The sequence below is a fragment of the Zalophus californianus genome, chromosome 2 (genome assembly GCF_009762305.2).
Source record: "Zalophus californianus isolate mZalCal1 chromosome 2, mZalCal1.pri.v2, whole genome shotgun sequence".
Classification (NCBI taxonomy): Eukaryota; Metazoa; Chordata; class Mammalia; order Carnivora; family Otariidae; genus Zalophus; species Zalophus californianus.
Genome location: NC_045596.1, coordinates 149,681,144 through 149,702,623, shown reverse-complemented (window position 1 = coordinate 149,702,623; position 21,480 = coordinate 149,681,144). Strand labels below are relative to the sequence as shown.

Sequence of the window (21,480 nt, the reverse complement as noted above, 5' to 3'; positions counted from 1 at the left end):
GGTACGAAACGGACCGCAGCTATGTTCCTAGCTCTTGAAATTGAGCAGGGGCGCAGCTCATCGGGCTTGAGACACAGCGTGGGGGATGCATTTACAGAGCAGGGTTGATAAGAGTGACAGGGAACTAAGAGAAATCATGGTTTGAGGCAAGAGTTCCCCTGGTTCGAGTTTCAAAGACACCCGGATCCAGGAAAACAGGTTTCTGTGGGGTAAGGACAGACGGACCACGGCATCCCACCAGAACAGACTTCACGTTAAGGGAGAAAATGTTTTATTGGCACAGTCATTCCTTTCCTGGTTAAATTAAGAGAATGAAGCAGTGATCTTTACACGGGGAAAGCTGGTTTCTCCCGAATGAGTTTCACCGTATTAGGCTGGAAGGCCGATCGGGTTGTGACCACCTAGTGGTGGTGAAGGGAGACACAGCCTGTGAAGCGAGGACAGCTCCGACTGTTCTCTTTCATTCACATGATCAGCTGAGGTGCACGCAAAATAAAACACCTAAAAAGGAATCATGCCAAGGACAAGACCAGAGAGGGTCTTTGCTGCAACACCGCAAATCTCAAGAGATGCAGGGGCCCTGGGAGAACGGCTTTCCCCCAAGGGCCGCCCCACTGGTTTTCTTTTCAACCTAGTCCACAGCTAGCGAGCTACTTGCTTCCAAGTACCGCCGCTGGTGGGGACTGGTCTTGTTAGGGATTCCACTTTCTATTCCCCTGGAACGCCTAACAAACCCTCTAGGTCTCGGTCTGGCTTCCTGGTGTGCGCGGATGGGGGCAGGATGCGCTGGGGCGCGGGCACTAGGCGCAGCACTAGTCGGGGGAGGGGGTGGAAGGCCTCACTTCGCTTGCGGTGGTGGCTCACGTCGTCTAAGTATGCCCTGGGGCCGCAGTCCACCCAGCGGGCTGGGAGGTAGCCAGGCCTTGGACGTGTCTCCTTGGAAGACGGTTCTGATGGTAGACACGAGGTTTGGCCCAATCCTTCAGGCCCTGTCTAAAACCTCTTGTATCTTATCTCAACTCAAAAGAATAAAAGACATTCCTCCCCATCTCCTCACCAGCCCAACTGGCTTATTATTTAGGGAAACACTGCCCCAGGGCTGGCAGGACCAGTCCCACAGCAGATTAGATCTTTTTCCAGTACTGGTCAGTGCATGGGATTCCAGCCACAATTTCTGATTCAATTCCACAGTGATCCCGTCCTCTGAGGATTTTAAAGAAGCCTGGAAAGCAAACATATGCCTTTAGAGTGTGCCGAGTTTTGACCCTTGCCAAGGTACTCACACTCACCCCAGAAAGACTTAGGAGCAGAAGACTTAGAGCAGAAGACTTAGGAGCAGCAGCCTAGCCCCAAAGCAGTCAGCAAACCAACCCCAAGGTGCTCTCCCGACTTCTCTCGTTTGCCCAGTAGCTCGGCTCCACGTCACGAGGCCTCTAGACCCCACTTCCATTTGACCCACATAAACAGGCACTGCACCCGGGGCGTGGGGAACTGTGAGACACAAGTGACCCGAAGCCACGTCCTGATCTCTACCACCCTCTCTTGGGGTCAGCGTCTGCCTTCATGGCAAGGGAACCCCCAGGAGGTCACTGTTGAGCCCCAGGCCCAGTGTCTGGAGCAGAGCAGGACAAGATGACCACTCCGTCCTGGCTCACACCCCCCATGAGCAGGCAGGGGGCCACCACTCACCATTGTCGCCCCAGTCCGTGTTCCAGGAGTTGCCAACCAGCCAGTAGGGCGTGCCATTCTCCACTCCCCAGCCCAGGATGCGGACAGCGTGGCCTCCCATCATTTCTCCAGTGACGTGCTGGTACACTCCTGAGAAAGGGACGGCCCGTTCAGGCAGAGACCGGTCCTGGAGCAGCCCTCCAACTCGGCTGGCTCCCCGGGCCCACCAAGCCCTCCCAAACAAGGTTACACAGAGAGCGCCCTGACGTTCTCTCAGAAGGCTCCAGGGGCTCCCACCACATGGGGGTAATCATTTCAATAGGTTTTTGAAAGCCCAACACCCAAATAATGTTGAGTAAATATTAAAGGGGATTCCCGACAAAATGAGCTTGTTGGTTGCCTTGAAAACTGAAGTTATAAATTCTAATCTAAGAAGTAAATTTAAACGTTAATTCCAGCTATTCGCTCTACATGCTAGGACTCCGTGGAAGGATGTATTTGTCAAAAGGGTTCTGTAACTTGAGGAGTTTCAAGTTGCTGCCCTGGGATGGACCCTGCAGGGATGAAAAGAGAGAGAGACTGTGGCGGCAGCAGCCGGTGCTGACCGAGCTCAACGTGCTCACGGGGCCTGTGCAGCAGGCGATGCCCTCACTGGTGAGTTAATCAGGCTGTGAAACTGGAAATGCACCCCTTTAACTTACAGGGGGGCGGGGGAACTGTTAAAAAGCGCCAGCTTTATAATCTCGTCTTGCCAGAATCATCTCCCTTTATCCAATGACGTTTCCTAAGAGCAGAGAGCGCTGAAGAGTTCGAGGTGGCCGAACGGAAAGGAGACAGCAGAAGTCGGCTACAGACTGTTCATCTAGAATGGGGGGGTTTCTAAGGCAGCTCTCGGGCCGGGGGCTGTCGGGTTCCCCGGGGTGGATCCCACAGCCAGGTGCTTCCTGCCCACCCCCCCCCCCGCAATGTGACGCATGGTCTGGGACTTCACCAGCACAATCCGACGTTTTCCTCCGCGATCCAGACCTGTCGGTCCCCCTGGAACCCACACCTCCCCGGCTCCCGCTGCCATGAGGGGGCAACACGCACCAGACTTGTACATCAGGAAGTCGGAGTACACGGTGAAGGCTGCCTCTACGGGGCCGTTCTTGTAGATCTCCGCCATGATCTCCTTCTCGCTACTGGACAGGCTGTAGGAACTGCATCCTGGCAAATGGGGGGGAGGGGGAGGGGGAGGTGAGGCGTGCCCCCCGCGGCTCCGTCTGTCAGCTCTTCACTGACTTACGGGGAGCCGCCAGGTGAAGACTGTGTTTGGGGCCTCGCCCAGCCCAGGGGTCTGGGAAGGCTGCCCTGGGGAGGAATGAATGATGGCGCCGGACCAGGAAGCAGAGATTGGGCGGGGGGCGGGGCCCACAGCTCTGCGGCGGGAGGGGCGGTGAGCACAAGACCCCGGAGGAAGGGCAGAGTGGTGCCCCGAAGGTTCTAGGCCAGATCACTCCCCTGTAAAACAAGGGGCCTGGTCCCTCCAACCCTAAGGGTGTGTGCCCAACACGCTGGGGATCCTGGGGCCGGATTTGGCATGGAGACAGGCAGAAAACACAGTGTATTGCTCCCGCTGACAAGACAGTCAGTCACGACCTTCCCTCCTCCCTCCTGTGTTCCTGACTCCAAGGGTCAGCTGCACCAGCCTCTTCCTTCCTCTGGCTCCGGGAAGGGTGTCAGCGGGTCCCCGGCCCCGGGGTGCTGGGAGCGTGGGCCCCACCTTACCATAGTGCTTGTCTTCTTTGTAGGACGGGGTGTAGCCGGGCTCGCAGATCTTGTTGCACTTGGGGGTATCCCCCTCCCCTGTGCATGGGGGCCGGGAGCCGTTCACGTGGTGCTCACAGGGAGGGATGGAGTAGGGTCTGCAGCCTGGGGGGCCAAGGAGAAAGGAAGGGATCGGCTGACAGTCTCTTCAGAAGCCCTCTGAGGGCACAAGTGCAGCAAACGGGAACAGGAGGTCAAAGGTGCAACATGAACACCGTTGCTAATCCTGCCCTGTTCTGCCCTGGAGGGCCCCGCCTCCTATTTCTACCGGATTTTTTAGCCTCCTGCCCTCAACGCTCAGCCCTCACTTTGTAATGCAAGCGGAGACCATTCTTCCTCATGGCTTATAAAATCCGGCTAGCCAGAGAGGGGCTGAGGGCAGACACTCACCTACATGAGAGTCATAGAGCCCACCGGAAACCAGGCCTTGTTTTGTCCAGAAGTTCCAAGCTTCAGCAGGAAAGCCCCCATTACAGCTAAGAAAAGAGCCACTCGTTAAATTCATTGTGAGAGAACTTCTAGCTGCTCCGAGGCCACACCGCCTGCTGCCAAGGCCCCAGGGTCGCTTACGGATCCCCCAGGGCCTTTAGCCGCTCGCCCAATAGCTCTCCCGGGTCGCAAGCAAGCCCACTTCACCCTCCCTGGGATAGTCACCTCTTCCAGGGCATCGCCCTAGCTCCCGGGCCTGCCCACCACCTGCCCCAACAAGACAGAAGGACCCCAAACCAGGCTGTCGCACAGATCCTCAATCAGCACGCTGAAATCCCCTGGTGTGCTAACACACACGAAGCTAATGCTGGGGCCTGGGTTGATCGGAACGAGGTGAGGCCTGGACGCTTCTATTTAACTCCCAGGTATTTGTAACCCGTAGCCGTATCCGAGAACCACGGCTGTAAAACCAAGGCCAGAGCGGGCAGAAGAGCAGGCACCCACGGTGGGAATTTAGGTTCCGTGACCAAGCTGGGGGCCCATCATTCTTCATTACAGAAACGAGCTCCCAAGGTTATTACATTTCCGTGAGCAAGGAAGGGGGACAAGGATGACAAAAACCAGGCTGGAGATCAGAAACGGAGCCGCACATTCGAGACCATCTCTGCTGTGCCTGCGCCGAACCAGCCACACCGGGCGCTGCGGGCTCGGCCTGGCTTTAAGCGGCTCCCGGAAGGTAGCAGTCACACTGGGGCCTGCTTCCAGACTCCCCGGGACCCCAGCTGTTTCAGCAAAGACCGTCACCTGACCTGGAGTACCACTCCTGTCCACAGGGAGGCCTCAGCCCGGTGGCTCCTGGTGCCAGCCCCAGGGGCCACTTCTGACTCACCCGTCCCCACACTGGTCACCACAGCATGTGAGCATGTCCTCGGCAGACACCTCCACATTGACGTGCCCATTGGTGCGGATGCAGATCCGGTCAGAAATGGCTTCCACGGCCCCAAACGCCTGCGGAAACAAGCCCCACACAGGTGAGCCCCACCCCTGGGCCGTGGGCTCTGCCAGCCACCCCAGTGGAGGACCACAGTGGATCCCTCAGACCTTCTTGGTGGCTAGTCTCCCCCCACGTCAGTGAGGGTCCTGGCGCTCAAGTGTGTCTTTAAAGCGGGAGACCAATCCGCCCCAAATCTTTACCTGCGCACTCAAGTTCGTTTCTAAAACGTGGTTTTTGTTAACATAAAACAGCTCACACAGAGGACAAATACTGTACAATTTTACTAATATAAGTTATCTGGGCTGGTCAGTAAGAGACAAAGGAGAAGGGTGGTTGCTGGGGGGCTGGGGAGGGGGGATTAGTGTTTAATGGGGACAGAGTTTCCATTCTTACAAGATGGTAAGAGCTCTGTGGATGGACCTTGGTGACCGTATTTCCGATAACGTCAATGTACTTAATGCCACCGAACTGCGCTTAAAAATGACTAAGACGGTTAAATTTATACCATGCGTAATTTACCACAGTTAGAAACTAAATTAAGATAGCTCACTGATACAGATGGGAATACGTCTTCATGAAGCAGAGTAGGGCTCAAAACTACTGGTATCTGCTGATGGCCTGGGACACCGTGCCCAACAGAGAAGTAAAAACAGCTTCACCACCCACACATGGGCCACACCCATACTCCGTGCAGAGCGCTTTGCACATTGACTCTTCCACCTAGTTCCTGCAATAACTCATGACCATAGGGATCTTCATGATTTGTATGTTGACGGAAATGGAGACTCAGCAAGTTTACATAACTTGCCTAGTCACTCACAGCTGGTCAGACAAGTGTCCCCCGCCCCCCATGCTCGGGCCCCTCCCAGCCAGCAGAGCCTCACCCAGCAGGACCCGCAGGAGCCCTGGTCCCGGATCTCTTTGATGGTCGGGCAGTTAGGCCACTGTTCCCGGGAATCGAAGCTTTCAGGCAGAATCATGTTCTCAGCAAACCAAATTCTAGATAAAGGAAGGCCTCCATGACAAACTCGCTGAGCAGGGAGCCCGACACGGGGCTCGATCCCAGGACCCCGGGATCATGACCTGAGCCGAAAGCAGATGCTCAACCAACTGAGCCACCCAGGTGTCCCCAGACTCGCATCTTACAACCCTCCCCCGTCCCCGCAGACATCAGTGACTGCCGGCTGGGCCATCACCTGGAAAGGGAGGCACAGGAAGGACAAGCCGAAGGTGACATCTGCAGGGATGTCCCCTGGGAACTTTACACAACCAAACCAAACCAGGAACTCTACTGTTCAACACATCTTCTCGTTCCCTGTGCTTCCTTCTAGTCTTATTTTATGGGATATTTTTCAGGAGTTTGGCCACAAGGTCCACATAACTGTGTTTCTTACTCCCCTCATCCCATCCCGGGTCTGCCCAGGGTCCTCACAACATTTTTAATATCTTCCCTATTGTGTGATGTCCCGTAACTACTCCATCCACATTGTCAGATATTTCTAATGCTTCCTGTAAGAGTAGTATCTACTTGAAAATGCCCATTACAGAGTTCTCTAGAAAAAAATGAAACATTAATGGCAGATCAGACGGCTTTTCTTAGATTCTCCTTCAATTATTCAAGACTGGATCCATCCAGGTCATACAGGACAGACCCAGGGCCCTGCCCACTGGGCTGTGAGACACGTCGAGAAGCACAGTAGGAAACACAGCACCAGGGTCTGAGCCCTGTCACGCAGAGTCTCGCAGCTCCGGGAGAAGGGAGACCTCTGGATGCCAAGGAGGCCTTCTTACTCCCTCTTTCCCGCAGTCCCAAACACACCCCTGCTGTTTGTATGGCAGCGGGGCAGGTGAGGCACCGTATCCACCCCCAGGTAGCAGGCACTCACCTCTGGGGCAGCTTCGGCCCACCCAGGAAGGTGCCACATAGCTTCCTCAGGTAGCTTGGGTCCACACTGTGGAAGTTGTGTCCAGCCTGGAAGAGAGCCCCAGCCACAGCAGTCAACAGAGGGAGTGTCTAGGCGTGGGGGTAAATGAAGGCCTGACAAGGCCAGGGGTCCCGACCAGCTCAGCAGAGCAAGGGGACTTGGAGCATTGCTATAGAACAAATGCATCCCCCCAAATTCATGCTGAAACCTAACCCTCAAGGTGATGGTACCCGGAGGTGGGGCCTTTGGGAGGTGATTAGGTCACGAGGGTGGAGACTTCATGAATGGGATTACTGCCCTTCTAGGAGCCCCGGGAGAGCTGGCTTGCCCCTCCCACTAAGGGAGGCCCTCCCTAGAACCCAGCCATGCTGGCACCCTGAAACTGTACTTCCAGCCTCCAGAACTGTAAGCAATGCATTTCTACTTATGCACCACCCAATCTGCGGTACTTTGTTACAGCAGTGTGGACGGACTAAGACAGGCACCCCTCACAGCAAGCGAGGCCCCGTCCCGAGGGAGCCACCTGGGGGGATGAGGGGGCAGGTACACAGCTCCCAGACCACTGGGTATCTTCTCTGATCTGCTACATTTGCTGAGGTCAAGAGAAACCCTCTGCAGCCCCGAACATGGCTCATTCTTCGTCTCTTTATTACTGAAGTCCCAGGCCTCAGAGGCTGGGCAGAAGCAAGGAGCTGCCTGATGAGCCTTAACAACTACCATGGTGGGGGGACGAGGTTCAGGGTCCTCCTGGCTGTGAGCACTTCCAGAGCTCCTTTAGCCCCCATGCACCACCACGCACGCGTGTGCAAGGGGAAAGGAGCAGGGAGGAGGCTGGCATGGTCCGCAGTGGCCACGACTCTCAATCAGACCGACTCTCCAGGACAGACCGTCCTGTGGGCCACAGCTGCAGCCACCACCCTTGGGAGGCAGAATGCACCAACTGAACCCCTGGGGCAGGGGTGCACACAGAAGTGGCGGTCCCCACAGCTCACCTTCCACGTAGTGTTATGTCTGTTAACATAGCTGACCAGCTCATCTGACAGCAGCTGGAAAGGCGGCCTGCTCTGGGCACCAGTCAGCACCACCAGGCAGCCAAGGGTGGCCAAGAGCTGCCACATTTTGGAAGCTAGATCTTCAATTCACCTAGAAAAGACAAGACATCAGGATTCTTCAGTTCAAGTGCAGAACATACACAAGGGTACCATCTCAGGCAGCATGGTTCTGGGGCCAGAAACAACTCAGGGGCTCCATTTCTCAGTCTCCTCCTCTGAAATGCATGGGTGTGGGGGCAGAGAGCCCTCAAAGCCCAACAGTGCCGATGGGCTCCCAGGCCCCGTCTCATCAAAGTCCCAACCTATGCCCATAGCACACAGGGCCGTGCTGCGGACTGAATGTTCGTCGACCCCAGCCCCCCACCCCAATTCACGTTGAAATCCTAACCTCCATGTGATGGGATTAGGAGGTGGGGCCTTTGTGGGGGTGATTTGTCATGAGGATGGGACCAGTGTTCTCATCAAAGAGACCCCAGAGAGCTCGCTCTCACCTTCTGCCATGGGAGCACACAGCCAGAAGGGGACCCTCACCTGACCATGCCAGCACCCTGGCCTCAGACTCCCCCGTGTCCCAGAGAAACAGACTTCTGCTTAGCAGCCACCCTGTCTGTACTGTTCTGTCGGAAGCCGCCCGAGGGGCTAAGATGGGCTGTGTCCGCGTGTCCTCCAGATGCCCCGGAGCTGGGACAGAGCAAGCTGCAGGCAGCTGGGTCTCCTGCCGCGCCACCCCCCCCCCAACTCCGGCCGTTCTCTAGCCGGGCTCACCGTCTGAGATGGCGCTGCTCACCGGGTGGCCAGCGGCTATCTCGGGAGCTGCAGGGCTGGGGCCAGCACCGCCCTGCGGTCCTGTCCGAAGCCAAGGGTGCAGGCCTCAGGCAGCACGGACGCCTGCATCCACAACCCATCAATAGACGCAGATCTTCGGTCTAAATGGGGGTTCAGGGCCCTCCCTGCTGTCGCCCAACAACTGCCTCTCCCTGGGTTTGTCGAACCAAGTTTGAGACTTTTCCAGGTTAGTGCTCTGAGACAGTAAACAGTCTTAGGTGATTAGATCCCAAGTAGAGGACCACTAAGATAAGAAAAATGCAAAAGAAATGATATTTCACCAGCCACACTCGGGGCATAAGACAAGCCAACACAGGCCAACGAAGACCAGCACGTGCCAACCTCAGTGGCACCAGGGGGACAGAGCTAGTCTGGCCAGTGGCACAAGTCCGGGACTTTCTCTGGTTTTTCCAGTCAGCCAAGGGCTCTGTTTCAAAGACGGGTCCTTCCAGGAAGGGAGCCCATCATGTTATAACCACAGTCCTTAGATCTCAGACTGGCTTGCAAGTCAGGAGACCAGCCCCGCCTCTGAATCATGCTCTTAGGCAAGGAGCTCTAATGAAAGCAAGCAATGTTCTGGGTGCCACAGCCCCGGAGGGCCTTGTGGGACACCTGTGTTGGGAGTGGGGGTGCCAAGGGGAGGGTTTCCTGTCCCCGACCCCAGCGGCTTCCAGATGGACCCACCTCCTCCCAGGACACAGGGTTACTCGAAGATGCACTGAGCATGCAGCCTCCCACAGTGAATTACAGTGGGCAAGACAAACTTGACGGCTGCTTAAGCCAACACCCCGGGTCATGATCCCGGGGTCCTGGGATCGAGTCCCGCATCAGGCTGCTTAAGCCAACAATTATCCCGAGGAATAAAGGCGTGACAACAGCAAACAGTTCTGGAAAAGAGCACGGATGGAGGCCTGCCCTCTGGGGTAGTCAAGGTATTATAAAACCCTGGCTGACACTGGCCCAGGAACAGTCTGATCAACGAAACAGACCACTCTCTGTGGGGAGATTTAGCTTTCATGGCACAGATGGGAGGGGAAACGGCACGTTTCAGTGGCTGACATTTCGAAAAACATAGTAAGGCCGAATCTTTATACAGGAAGTGTTACACCGAACAAGGATCTTGAGTAAAAACAAGCTGTATGAAGAAAATAATAAATGCACTTCAAAAAACTGTAGTATCAGAGTGAGAACCATCTATGACTGACAAACAGAACCTTAAAGAGACAGTGCTTGATTACATGAAAATAAATCCTCTTTTTCTAGAAAAAGAGAACAAGATAAAAAGTGGCAAACTGACAAAATAGTACTCCCATATACTTAAAGCTTCATTTCCTTAATATGCAAAAGGCGCTTAAAAACCCCAATAAAACCAGAATAGAGAAATGGCAAAAGGACACACAACGAATTTATAGAAAAATTAGTACAGGGAGCCTGGGTGGCTCAGTCGTTAAGCGTCTGCCTTCGGCTCAGGTCAGGGTCCCAGGGTCCTGGGATCGAGCCCCCCATCTGGCTCCCCACTCAGTGGGGAGCCTGCTTCTCCCTCTGCCTCTGTCTCTCTCCATCTCTCATGAATAAATAAAATCTTAAAAAAAAAAAAACTACAAATGGCCGTCAGATATCAAAAGATACTCAAGTAGTTGAGATTAAATGAGGGACTTGGCAAAGGTTGGGCGGCTGGCAGGTTCCTGGCGGGGGTCAGACGTGGGGAGACAGAAACACTGGGCTGCTGAACCCCAACGGTAAGCACAATATCCTGGCCATTTCTATAAATTTTTCAGTCTCCATGCCCTTTGCCTCAGCAATTTGACATTTAGAAATTTATCCTTTTGGCCTCAAATTCAAAGACATAGGTATACAGATGTTTACTGAATGTTCTCTGTAATAACGAGACCAGAAACAAAATGTCTAATAACAGAGTAACTGTTACGTTACAATAAATGATTAACAGAACACAAAGCGGCCATTCAGAATGAACTAGGTAAGTGAATCATACTGTACTGATAAAGTAAATATGCCCAAGATACATGTAAGTGGGAAAAAAAAGGAAGTAGCAGATGAGTCATGGTAAGCATGTGAGCCCATGAAGCAATGTACATGCCTATTACCATTACCACATGCAAAGTATAAAAAAAAAAACTGTGAAAAGTAGTATGTGTGGCAGGGAGACTTATTTTTCACTATCTTTTTAAAAAAATTAAATGAACATATTATATTCAAAGTTTTGCTCTTTTAGGAAGAAGAGTAGCTAGGGCTACCCAAAACCCTGAGCTCCCAAATGTACTGCCAGTTGATTCCTAGTCAAAGTGAAGCCTTCTCCTAGTGACTTTCGGCTCAAAACACTTAACCTGGGCACCTGGGTGGCTTAATCGGATAAGCGTCTGCCTTCAGCTAGGGTCATGATCCTGGGGCCCTGGGATCGAGTCCCGCATCAGGCTCCTTGCTCTGCGGGGAGCCTGCTTCTCCCTCTCCTCCCCACTTGCGCCCTCTCTATCTCTGTCTCTCTCTCTCTCAAATAAATAAATAAAATCTAAAAAGAAAATTAAAAAAAACAAAACAAAACACTTAACCTTCTTGTTTTCAGTGACTCACAGGGAGGCTGGTGCTCCCATGACCATGTCACGGACCCACACGGTCTCCCAACTGTTAGGTAAATGTCTCGCTGTGTCCTCACACAGTGGAAGGAGCAAGGGAGCTGAGGTCTCTCTCATAACATCTTCTGAGTAAAGAAGCAAAGCAGTCGGGTTCCCTTTATCTGGACACCCTCCGACTTACACTCAGCACCTTCACATTTTCCACGATAGGAGAACCTAGCGAGCGAACACTGGGGTGTACGCTCTGGGCACACGGGCGTTCAGACCCGTGCCAGCAGAGCCAGGCCTGCTGACAAGCCTGTTAGAATCACACCTGGGAGGGTCGCCCTCCCCAGGTTTCACCGTGACCTGTGGGAATGTGGTGGGGTGCTGAGGCAGCCCCATGTGAATGCTCCCTACAGGTCATAGAGGGCCATCCCCAGGTGACCCCTGGGGGCTCTGCCACCTGCTGAGATGTTAAATCATGAGCAAGTGGAGAATGGGAGCAATTCCATGATAACTTGGATTTGAAACAAGCTTTCTCTGGTTTTTCTGGTGGCAGAGAACACAGGCACCACCCATTTCCCGGACGGTTCTCCGTTTCTGTGCCGAGGGCTGCCATGGCCACAGCCAGGCCAACTTCTGAGGCCTGCCAGGCCCCCGCGAGGTGAGACTTTCATGCACTTGCCCTTCTTCTCTTGGTTCCACAGGCCCTCCTCCAGACTTCCTGTCAACGTCATTCTCCCCATCATAACCCTGCATCAGGGAGAACCAGGGGCCCCAGCGAACTGCAGAGCTGTGAGCCGGGAGAGCGGGAGCTCAGCTTGAACCAGTGACTCCAAGCCCCCCTAGCACTGAGCACTTGGACAACTCTTCCTTTCAGCCCAGCATCCCAGGGCTGTGGCATTTGGGAGAAAGTCTGGATTGGGGTTCAAGTAGTGAACAGCTGTTGTAGCCTCTGGCCAGGACGAGCACTGGGCTTGGAGTCAGGAGACCTGGGTTCAGATCTTCCACTTACTAACTGTACACCCTTGAGCACCAACCTGCACCGAGCCTCAGTATTACCAGCTGTAAAATGGAGCTGATGACCTTTCATTTCTCCAGGTGGAAGGCCAGGGGGCCATGACGGCACCTGCTCTATAGTAAGAAAGCAGTGAAGAGCTGCTCGCTTGGGCACCCTCAATTCCCAGGTGCCACCCACCACCCTCCTTTCTCCCCTCCCTCCCCCCTGCATCCCCCCACTGCTAGCCTGTGCCAAGTAACTCCAGTCCACTCCAGACCTGTCCACAGTACCTACCTCTACATCACAAGAGTCTGAATTAAAAATGAGGTTTTAACCTCAAATAACCACCAACTGGGCTTCCATTTTTAGAGCCCGGGAGACTGCTGAGCTTTCTCCCGGTAGAAGGGACAGACGCAGATATCCCGCGTCTTCCTGCATCTGCACAAACCGTGCGCACTGGACCAGCGACAGCAACTGGCTAATGCAAGCTGGGCGCCCAGCAAGCTGGCCGTGGGTCCTATGGCCTTTGCTGGAAACATAACCAGCTTTCGCTTCCCCTCTGTGGGGTGAACACTTCCTGTTTTCTCAGTTTTCTGGGTTTTCTTTTTTTTTTTTTTTTTTTAATTACAGGACAGAATGAACAGGAAAGTCCTTATTCTGTGAGAAAAGAGGGGCCCAAACTGGGTAAGAAGAGTTGCAAGTCACCAGACCCGCTTGCAGGGTGTGGACACCGTGGAGGGACCAGCTGTGGGCAGATGGTACTTCCAGCCCTCAGGCAGCTGGTCTTCCTGGGTGGACCCCCTTGGCCCCCTGCCAAGCCAATCCCTGGCTGAACAAGACAGGCTCTCACATTTCTTCCCTCTCCAGGCCCCTACAGCACTCGACAGTTTCTATGGAAGCACATCCCACTGAATGCCAGGTGCTAAAGGGGCCGGTGGTCAGCTGATCCTCTTAGCGCCCCCTCACAGCATAATCACTCCCCAGACTACTCTGAAGCCATTCCTGGGACTACTGGGGACCTTGGGACTCTAGAAGGAAATGGAATGAACGCAGGGGCTGATGCCAAGTTGCAGAAGACTTTGGTCCTGATATTCTCTAAGGACATGGAATCAGTTTGGGCTGCCGCCGAGACTGATTTTTACCAAAGCTTCCTTAGGAGGCTGGAGAGCCCTCAGGAAGCCTGGATTCTCAATCTGTCCCAAATCTAAGGAGACAGGACCGAGGTAGCTGAAATTTCCAAGTACGCCCAGCTGCAATCTTCTGGGCAATACAGAAACAGACAGATAGGTGTCCGGCACAGCTTTCATCCCCTCCTCCGCTCAGCCCCGCCCGTTGCCGGGGTTCATACTACGGGCCCCCCTTCACAGCTGGCTCTAAAGGACCAAAAACTGAGGGCCTCGTTTTTGCCCAGAGCCACGGAGCATGGCTGTGCCCTGCAGATCATCAGCAGAGTGCCTGCAGACAGAGGGGGAAGGTGGACAGGCAGGAGCACTGGAAGGTTTAGTGGGACCTTGCTGTTGCTACAGAACTTGGTTGCAACTTTCTGTCTCACATTCACAGCAGCTGTTTCTGAAATTTCAACCACTTCGGTGCACCACCTACACACCAAAACTAGGCAGCTCTTCATTTCCTCCGACAGCGACTTGCCCAGCTATGCCTCCGCGGTGGCTGACACAAGCGCCTTTATCTCAGACATGCTCCGGTCGAACTGAAGGCGACCTTGCCTTTGAGTCTGAATCACCGCCTTGATGTTTCCTGTCTCTGCTCGGAATGGAAACGCGTCCAACTGCTTCATGACTTACAATCTTCAAAATAAAAAATAACAAAACCAAAAGGGCTCCTTGTCGCCAACCGTCTCCTCAGAGCTGTGAGGATGAACGGGCACCAGCCGGCGTCTAGAGCCAGGCTCCCTGCAGCTGAACGCCCCCAGGCAACTGCTGTGTGACCCAGAAAGGGCATCCACTGCAGTGGGCCACAGCTGTGTAGCTCACAGCCCTGCAGGTTCCAGGGGAACCAGGGGAAGCAGTGAGAAGGCCCCACCCGGGAGCGTCCGGGTGGCTCAGTCGGTTCAGCATCTGCCTTCGGCTTGGGTCATAATCCCGGGGTCCTGAGATGGAGCCCCACATTGGGCTCCCTGCTTAGTAGGGAGTCTGCTTCTTCCTCTCTCTTTGCTCCTCCCCCTACTTGTGCTCTCTCTTTAAGAAATAAAACCTTTAAATAAAAAAAGAAAAAAAAAAAAGGAAGGCGGCCCCACCTGCCTCACCCACCTGAACAGTTTAGGCCATTCACAGGTACTCCCCCTGCTGCCCACCTGCCAACCATCTGTCCCAAAACCGGGGAATTCCCACCGGGTTAAGCAGGGCAGGCCTCCTCAAACTCCTCTCCCACTGTGCCTGGAAACCATCTAGCTACAGCGCCCACAAATGGAACATTGCTTAAGATCAGCCACAGCAGCCCACATCCCGCAAACGGGAAAATTACAACCTTGGGCTTCAAACAATGGACCCCGGGAAGGCCCTTGGCAGGTGCAAATTTTTGTATTGTTGAGAAACAAGAATTTTGGCAAAGTTCTGGAAGCTTCTGCTCACCAGCTTTGCTCACTGTCTCTGATACTGACTTACTGAGATGCTAGAGGGGGCATTACATTCTCAAGTCTCTGTTTCTAAAATGGGCATACCGCCTGGATTCTGAAGGACCTTAGGACTACTTTATACAAGCTTGCAGAAATCCTTGGAGATTTAAACGAGATTAGTGTTCCACGCCTCCCCAGCTCCCAGGAGCACCGTAGCTCTAATTCGACTGCAGGCTAGATCTCATCTCCCTGCTGGCTGGCTGGGTACTCAGGTGGCTGAGACACTGGCAGTGACAAAAGCAAGCAACAGAAAGGCGCTGCCTCCCCAGCTTGGTCCGGGCTCCTCTCTCGAGGTCCCACAAAGATGTACTTGCCTCACGAGGCTGCTGGGAGATGGAAGGAGATGGTCTTTTCCAAAGTGCCTTCCGTGCAGCCCAGCTTGGAGTAGGCAGGCCTGACGATGAACTGACTGCCATGAGGAAATGGTTGTGTCCTCACTGGTGAGGGGAACACACAATTCTCTACTCATAGGCCGGGCAATCCATGCCATCCCAGGCTATTTTTTTTTTTTTTTTTTATTCTCAGAAAAATTACCATCACCCTATTTTTAGCAACAAGTCCTTAAATACTGGTTCATTCTGCTATCTTGCCCACCAGAACAAAGCACTCCCAAGCACCCACAGGGCTCAGTGGAGGAAAAGATGGCTCCCAGCTGATGTCTGCCGATGCCTCAACCCCAGAATGGCCAGGGCTCCTGGCTGGCACCACCCTCCCAGGGCTTGTGCAAGCCCAGAGGCTGTGTGACTTGGATATGTGTAAGCACACCCTGCCCAAGCCCAGGTCAGAGGGTCACGGAGAAGCCCAGCCCCTGCTGGGTCTCCTGGCAGAGTGACTCGGATGCTCTCGCAGTGCTTTAGCCTGGACCAGCTTACTGATTTTGGTGGTATCTATCCCATCCTCCCCTTCCCCTTGCTAGTGACTAGGTTATCTCGATGGCCAGACTGAAGTGAGTTAGGAGCCTGGTAGAGACAGATAACACAGGCAGGCAGCTTCCTCGGCACCCCGCAGTCTGAAAACAGTAATGCTGGGAAAGGACCTTTGGTCTTGTATTGAACTTCTGTTTTACAGGTGGGGAATGAAGTGGTGCCTGAGAAAACGCCATGAGCGAGCCCTGAAGAATGTATCTGAGTAGGTCTGGACAATTACCGAGAGATCAAACTCTAAAATTCCACCACAATTATTTTAGCGACCCCTGTCATGTTACAAGCTTGCAGGAGCCTCAGTGTTCTCATCTGTAAAGTGGAAGAGTCAAACTGCACTACCCAAAATTCACATGCATTCTGAAAGTTAAAAAGAAAAAAATTAGAAAGGGTTATCTGATTGCAGAAGTCCAGATACCTGTTAGGATCTAAAGAAACCTCAGTGAGATCTAGCTGTTAACACACACATTAAAACCACAAGCACTGTCAGTGATCAACAACAAAAATAGAGATCCTCACTCATCAATGATTTCCGAGAGCAAAGAATTATTTGAATTCCTGGTCACAGAAGTTAAAAGAGCGGCACCATTTCAAACCCATCCGGCTGGTAAAAATCAAAGTCTGGTAATATCCAGTGGTGGTAAATGAGGAACAGGAACCCTCACCACTGCTGGTAGGACATACTGGTAAAACTTGGACAGCATTCTATCAGTATCTAGCAAAACGGAAGACGCACACATGTTACGACCCAGGAAGTAACTGGCCTTCTCCTGCTTTTGCCCTAGAGAAACTCTTGAGGGTGCCTGAGAGGTACAAGGATTTACTGCAGCCTGCCCTGAACAGTGAGAAAGTAAAAACAACCTGTCCCTCAGTAAATACTGTGCATTTAAGATGCATGAACTAGACCTGGGTGGCTCAGATGGTTAAGCGTCTGCCTTCGGCTCAGGTCATGATCCCAGGGTCCTGGGATCGAGTCCCACATCGGGCTCCCTGCTCCTTGGGAGCCTGCTTCTTCCTCTGCCTCTCTCTCTCTCTCTCTGTTTCATGAATAAATAAATAAAATCTTTAAAAAAAAAAAAGATGCATGAACTAGAGCTGCATGTATCAACGTAAATAATAAACCTCATAAACACCAGTGGGAAAGGATACAAGCAGCACAATTACAGTTATATCACTTTTAGTAACATCTTTCATGGATTGATACAAAGTATTAAAAGTACTCCCGAGAATGTGCCGGAGATTTATAAAGACCAAGATAGGAGCTACCATGTCTCTGGGGAAGAGCAGAAGAGCAGAAAAAGGCACCGGGGTGGTAATGGACTTGCAGAGCAAACAAGCTGAAACCTGCCTCCTGCCAAGGGGGGGCCGGGTCCAAGAGGAAATGCACTCCCTGTGAACCCCACACAAGCCTGAGCTGAGGAAAGGGTGCGGGGATGAGGCTGGAGGTTAAAAAACAAGACTGGTTAAGTCTAAATATATACTGGCATTTGATCCCTAGGTGGGATATGAACATGAACAGCCATGGAAAGACCCAGGATTTATTGCCCACACACCCTTTCTTAGGCAGCTGCTGGAGTGTGCAGCGAGGAGCTCAAACCAAGAGGTGATGATGTACTTGGGACCGGGTGGAGACACTGCTGCTGACTCCCTCCCAACATCCACTGAGTACAATACCCACCTGCATGTGCCCCATCTACATTCATCATCTTGTCAACCCCCACCACCTCTCTGCACGTGAGGCTGAACCATATGAAAAGTGCCCGATTTCCATCCTTCTTGATCTAGAAAAATCCCCAGTTCTTATCATCTTCGCATTTTCCTTATGTCAAACTATCTAAAACAGGCAGCAGACATGACGAGCCCTTACTCCGAAACAGCCCAGTCCTTCCCTCCCGAAGACCCTAGGGATATTCTACACAACCACAACTTCTTACCACATTTAAGAAAATCACCCAACAGACGCCCCACAACTCCCCTGAATGTGCTCTCCCTTGCTTCTCAGTCCAACTGCCCAACAGGAATACAAAACATCTCCTAGCCCTTTAAATGTGTGCAACTTCCTGTCCCCACGCCCAGGTCCTATAATTGAGGAAAGAAAGAACCAGTCTAAAAGAAAGGCCTCAGTTCAAGATGCTGAATCAGCAGCACATGGACAGGTTCACCCTGGGGCCCAAGAGCTTACCCCCCTCACCACCTGACCAGTCCGGTCAGGTGACCCAACAGCAGGGGAGTTGCTGGAGCCGGGGCTGGGCTGGCTTGAGAAGTCCCCAGATAAGGGATCTACACCCTTCCACTGCTGAGGGGCAATACCCCAGCTCTGGGGCAGATGCCCAAAAAGACTGGAGTAGAAGCTTTCTCCAGGGCACCTTTAACTCTCTTTGGGAAAAGCCACACGGGTGTGTGTGTGTGTGTGTGTGTGTGTGTGTGTGTGTGTGTGTGTGTGTGTGTGTGTGTGTGTGTGTGTGTGTGTGTGTGTGTGTGTGTGTGTGTGTGTGTGTGTGTGTGTGTGTGTGTGTGTGTGTGTGTGTGTGTGTGTGTGTGTGTGTGTGTGTGTGTGTGCGCGCGCGCGCGCGCGCGCGCGCGCGCGCGCGCGCGCGCGCGCGCGGAGGGGGGTGCAGCTCAGCTCCTTACTCTATAAAGTTCAAGAGCTCTAGGTCACCCTCACCAGTGCCAACAGGAAACAATTCTCAGGGAGCCTGGCTGGCTCAAATCAGTAGAGCATGTGACTCTTGATCTCAGTGGTTTGAGTTCAAACCCCATGGTGGGCACTAAGCCTACTTAAAACAAAAACAACAACAAAAACCGACAAAAAAACAATTCTCCATTATTTAAGGATGTTATGGAAGAAAAGCAGCCCTTACCCAACCAGGCACCCTTCTAAGCCTCTTCACCTTCTTATCATTCTCAATCTATAGACTCAAGGAGATGAATGCATCCCAGATGCATTTGTGTCTGGTGGAGGCACTTGATCCGTTTTTCTAAGGTTAACTAAAAATGCTAGGTCTCCATTTGAACCCCACCCCCTCCCCTCCCACTGGGTGTGAGGGACTCCTAGAGGGATGTGGGGCCTGGGTTATTGTCCTTATGCTTGCACAGCCTGTGGGCTTCCTCAGTGCCAGGGGAAGAGAACGACCTAGGCCCACTAAGGCAAATGCAATTTACATCTACCTGGAGGGCCTGCTGAGCACCCCCAGACTCAGCCACCCCTCACTGCTCCCCAGATGCTCCCTCTCCCAGGCCTCCAGGGTCATTAACTGAGGGAGGAGGTGGTGCCCCAGGGACTCTGCCCTGCTTTCCCTTCTCTCAAACAATCTTGGGCCTATGGAAGGCACAGTCTCCCTTCCACCGAGGTCGAGAAGCAGGGAGTGGCATCTTCCCCCACCTCCCAGGGAGAGGGCGACTGGGGCTCCCAAGCCCTTTACCTAGTCTCCTAACCCCTCTGCTTAATTTGTCTTCCCATCAGTGTATTTAACTCATCCTGTGGCCTCCACCCTCCCTGCTCCACCCAGTTCCAGGTTCCAGTTTTCTGGTTTCTATCTTCTGGGGTCCCTAGAATTGTGCGTGTGGTTGTGTGCAGAAAGTTGCCCAAGCAAACCCTTTGGAATAAAAAAACACCTAAAACAGATGAAGGGAGACACTATGATCTCAGCAATTTCCCGAGGAAACTGAGGCCCGGAAGCTCACGATGGGCTGGGGAGCGAGATTCTAGCCAAAAGTCACCAGGATCCAAGCCAAGCGCTTCCCGCAAGCTCCTCCCCCGGGGCTCCCCCGCAAACTCCCCAGTTCCTCCCGGGCTGCTTCCCAGGCCCGACCCCGGAGGCGGGCGGACCGTGAGGGTCGGGGTGAGCCCACCTGGGGTGGCGAACATGGCCCTAGCGGAGGGGGCCGGCGGGCGCCTGCTTTCTGGCCGGAGTCGGGGTGGGTGCCAGGCTGCCCGCCTCGGGCGGTTCTTCTGTGTGTGGTTTGTTTTTGTTTTTGTTTTTTTTTGCTTTTCTCACCGCGACGACTTTTAGGAGCGTGCGAGCTGCCACCCATGCCCGCCCGGCTGTGACAGCCCGAGGGTCCCCCGCCTTCTCGCCCGCCCCGGGGATGCCGCGGGGCCGCGCCTGGGCCTGGATGGGGCGCCAAGCCCCACCCCCCCCGACCTCCCCATCCCCCTCCAAGGTCACGTCCACCGCGGCGCCGCCGCGCCCGGGCTGCCCACCCGCACTCACCGAGCCCCACAGCCGAGAGCCTGGGCCTGCAGCCTGCGAACGCCCCGGCGGCGCCTGAGAGTGCCGGGCCGAGCAGCCGCCGTAGCCTCCCGGAGCCTGCCCCCGCGCCTATTTACCGCGCCAGGCCCCGCCCCGCGCGCCCGGCTGACTCGCCACGTGACGGCTGCGAGCCCGGGGCCCGCCCCCCGCCCCCCGCCCTCCACTCTCCACTCTCCACTCTCCACTCCCACCCCCTCACCCCACCCCGGTCCGGCTGCCTCGCGGACTCGGTGCCCGCCTCTGAGCCGCTGGGGGTGGGCTCCCCGCTCCGGGACTCCCCCGCCTCCAACCTGCCCGAGGGGGGCCAGTGGAGAGCGGAGGGGAGATGAAGCGGGGAGAAATTGCCCAGGGGCCGCCGCCGCCTGAGAGCAGCCGTTCAAAGCCTGATGGATCCCTGCTTGACTGTCCTTTATTTCATTCATTTCAGAAAGCACTGACTGAGTTGGGGCATCATGATAGCAGGCCTCCCAGAAGAGCTTTAAAAGGCTCTGTTAGCGTTAATTTTCTGAGAACATGCCTATAAGATCCTCCAGTTATGTAATAATAAATGGGTATGAGTTTCAGGACCTGCATCAGGATTTCTATAGAGAAGGGCCTTAGGAGCAGAAATCTGTTGGGAAGAGGGGTGCCAGACCTGTCCTAAAGGGGACACACACACAGCAAGTACACTATTTTACTTGGAGTTTATTTGGGGAGTGGCTAGGGAGGCTGATGGAGATGGGGTGGCTCAAGACCCATCCCTTCAAGAAGTGTCGTCCCCCCCTCTTTCTAATCCTTTTGACAACTTTGCAACCTAGGTATGATCCCAGTTTTATTCGAGAGGCTCAGGAAAGTCTAGTATTTTATCCAGGTGCTTCTGGTAATAAGAAAGCTGTAGATCTCGCGGACTCCCAAGAGGTCCTGGTGATGTCCTATGTTTTGAGTAATGTTGTTGGGATCCAGAGCCCACAGCCGAGAAGGAATTCTTGAGAAGTCTTTGGTGCAAAAAGATGATTTTATTAAAGCAACGGGATAAGACCCTTGGGCAGAAAGAGCTGTAGCCCCAGGATTGTGAGGAGCAACTGATGATATACTTTGGGGTTGGGGGAAGTAAAGAAAAGGGAAGTTCCAAAAGGACTTTCATATGCTAAAGAAGACTCACAGGATTCCGGAGGCCTCGCTATTGTCGAGAGCTAAGGTTGTTTTTCCCTCTAGCAAGGCATTAAGACAGTTGGGAGCCTCCTGGAGGAATGTTATACTCTGCGGATCTCAAGTATTTGTCAATATGGGCTGCAGGTTGTAAGGACATTTAATTTTTTTCTACATTTCCTTCTGCCTTTGTGCCCCGTATCACTGGCTGCTATTTGCTGCATCTTGCAGATACCTGGCCACCAGCTGTCACACAGTCCCTGTGCCTGGCAGGG

At 53.7% G+C, this 21,480-nt stretch overlaps 1 protein-coding gene across 1 annotated transcript; it reads right to left on the bottom strand.

Moving 5' to 3' along the window:
* Nucleotides 1–254: 254 nt before the first annotated feature.
* CTSB (cathepsin B) lies at nt 255–20,181 on the bottom strand. The gene is made up of 10 exons (XM_027599000.2): nt 20,039–20,181; nt 7,815–7,965; nt 6,784–6,869; nt 5,782–5,896; nt 4,793–4,911; nt 3,865–3,950; nt 3,436–3,579; nt 2,758–2,874; nt 1,690–1,818; nt 255–1,222 (listed from the first exon to the last, which is right to left on the bottom strand). The coding sequence occupies exons 2-10, from the start codon at nt 7,938–7,940 to the stop codon at nt 1,125–1,127; spliced, it is 1,020 nt and encodes a 339-aa protein (XP_027454801.1). The 5' UTR covers nt 7,941–7,965; nt 20,039–20,181; the 3' UTR covers nt 255–1,124.
* Nucleotides 20,182–21,480: the final 1,299 nt, after the last annotated feature.

What these genes read in the sequence shown, in the direction of transcription:
- CTSB (XM_027599000.2), bottom strand. Translation starts at nt 7,940, where the DNA reads ATGTGGCAGCTCTTGGCCACCCTTGGCTGCCTGGTGGTGCTGACTGGT. An exon ending in GGTGACCAGTGTGGGGACGG is followed by an intron (nt 3,951 to 4,792) that starts GTGAGTCAGAAG and finishes CTCTTTTCTTAG; the next exon opens with CTGTAATGGGGGCTTTCCTG. An exon ending in CACGGACTGGGGCGACAATG is followed by an intron (nt 1,223 to 1,689) that starts GTGAGTGGTGGC and finishes TTTGCTTTCCAG; the next exon opens with GCTTCTTTAAAATCCTCAGA.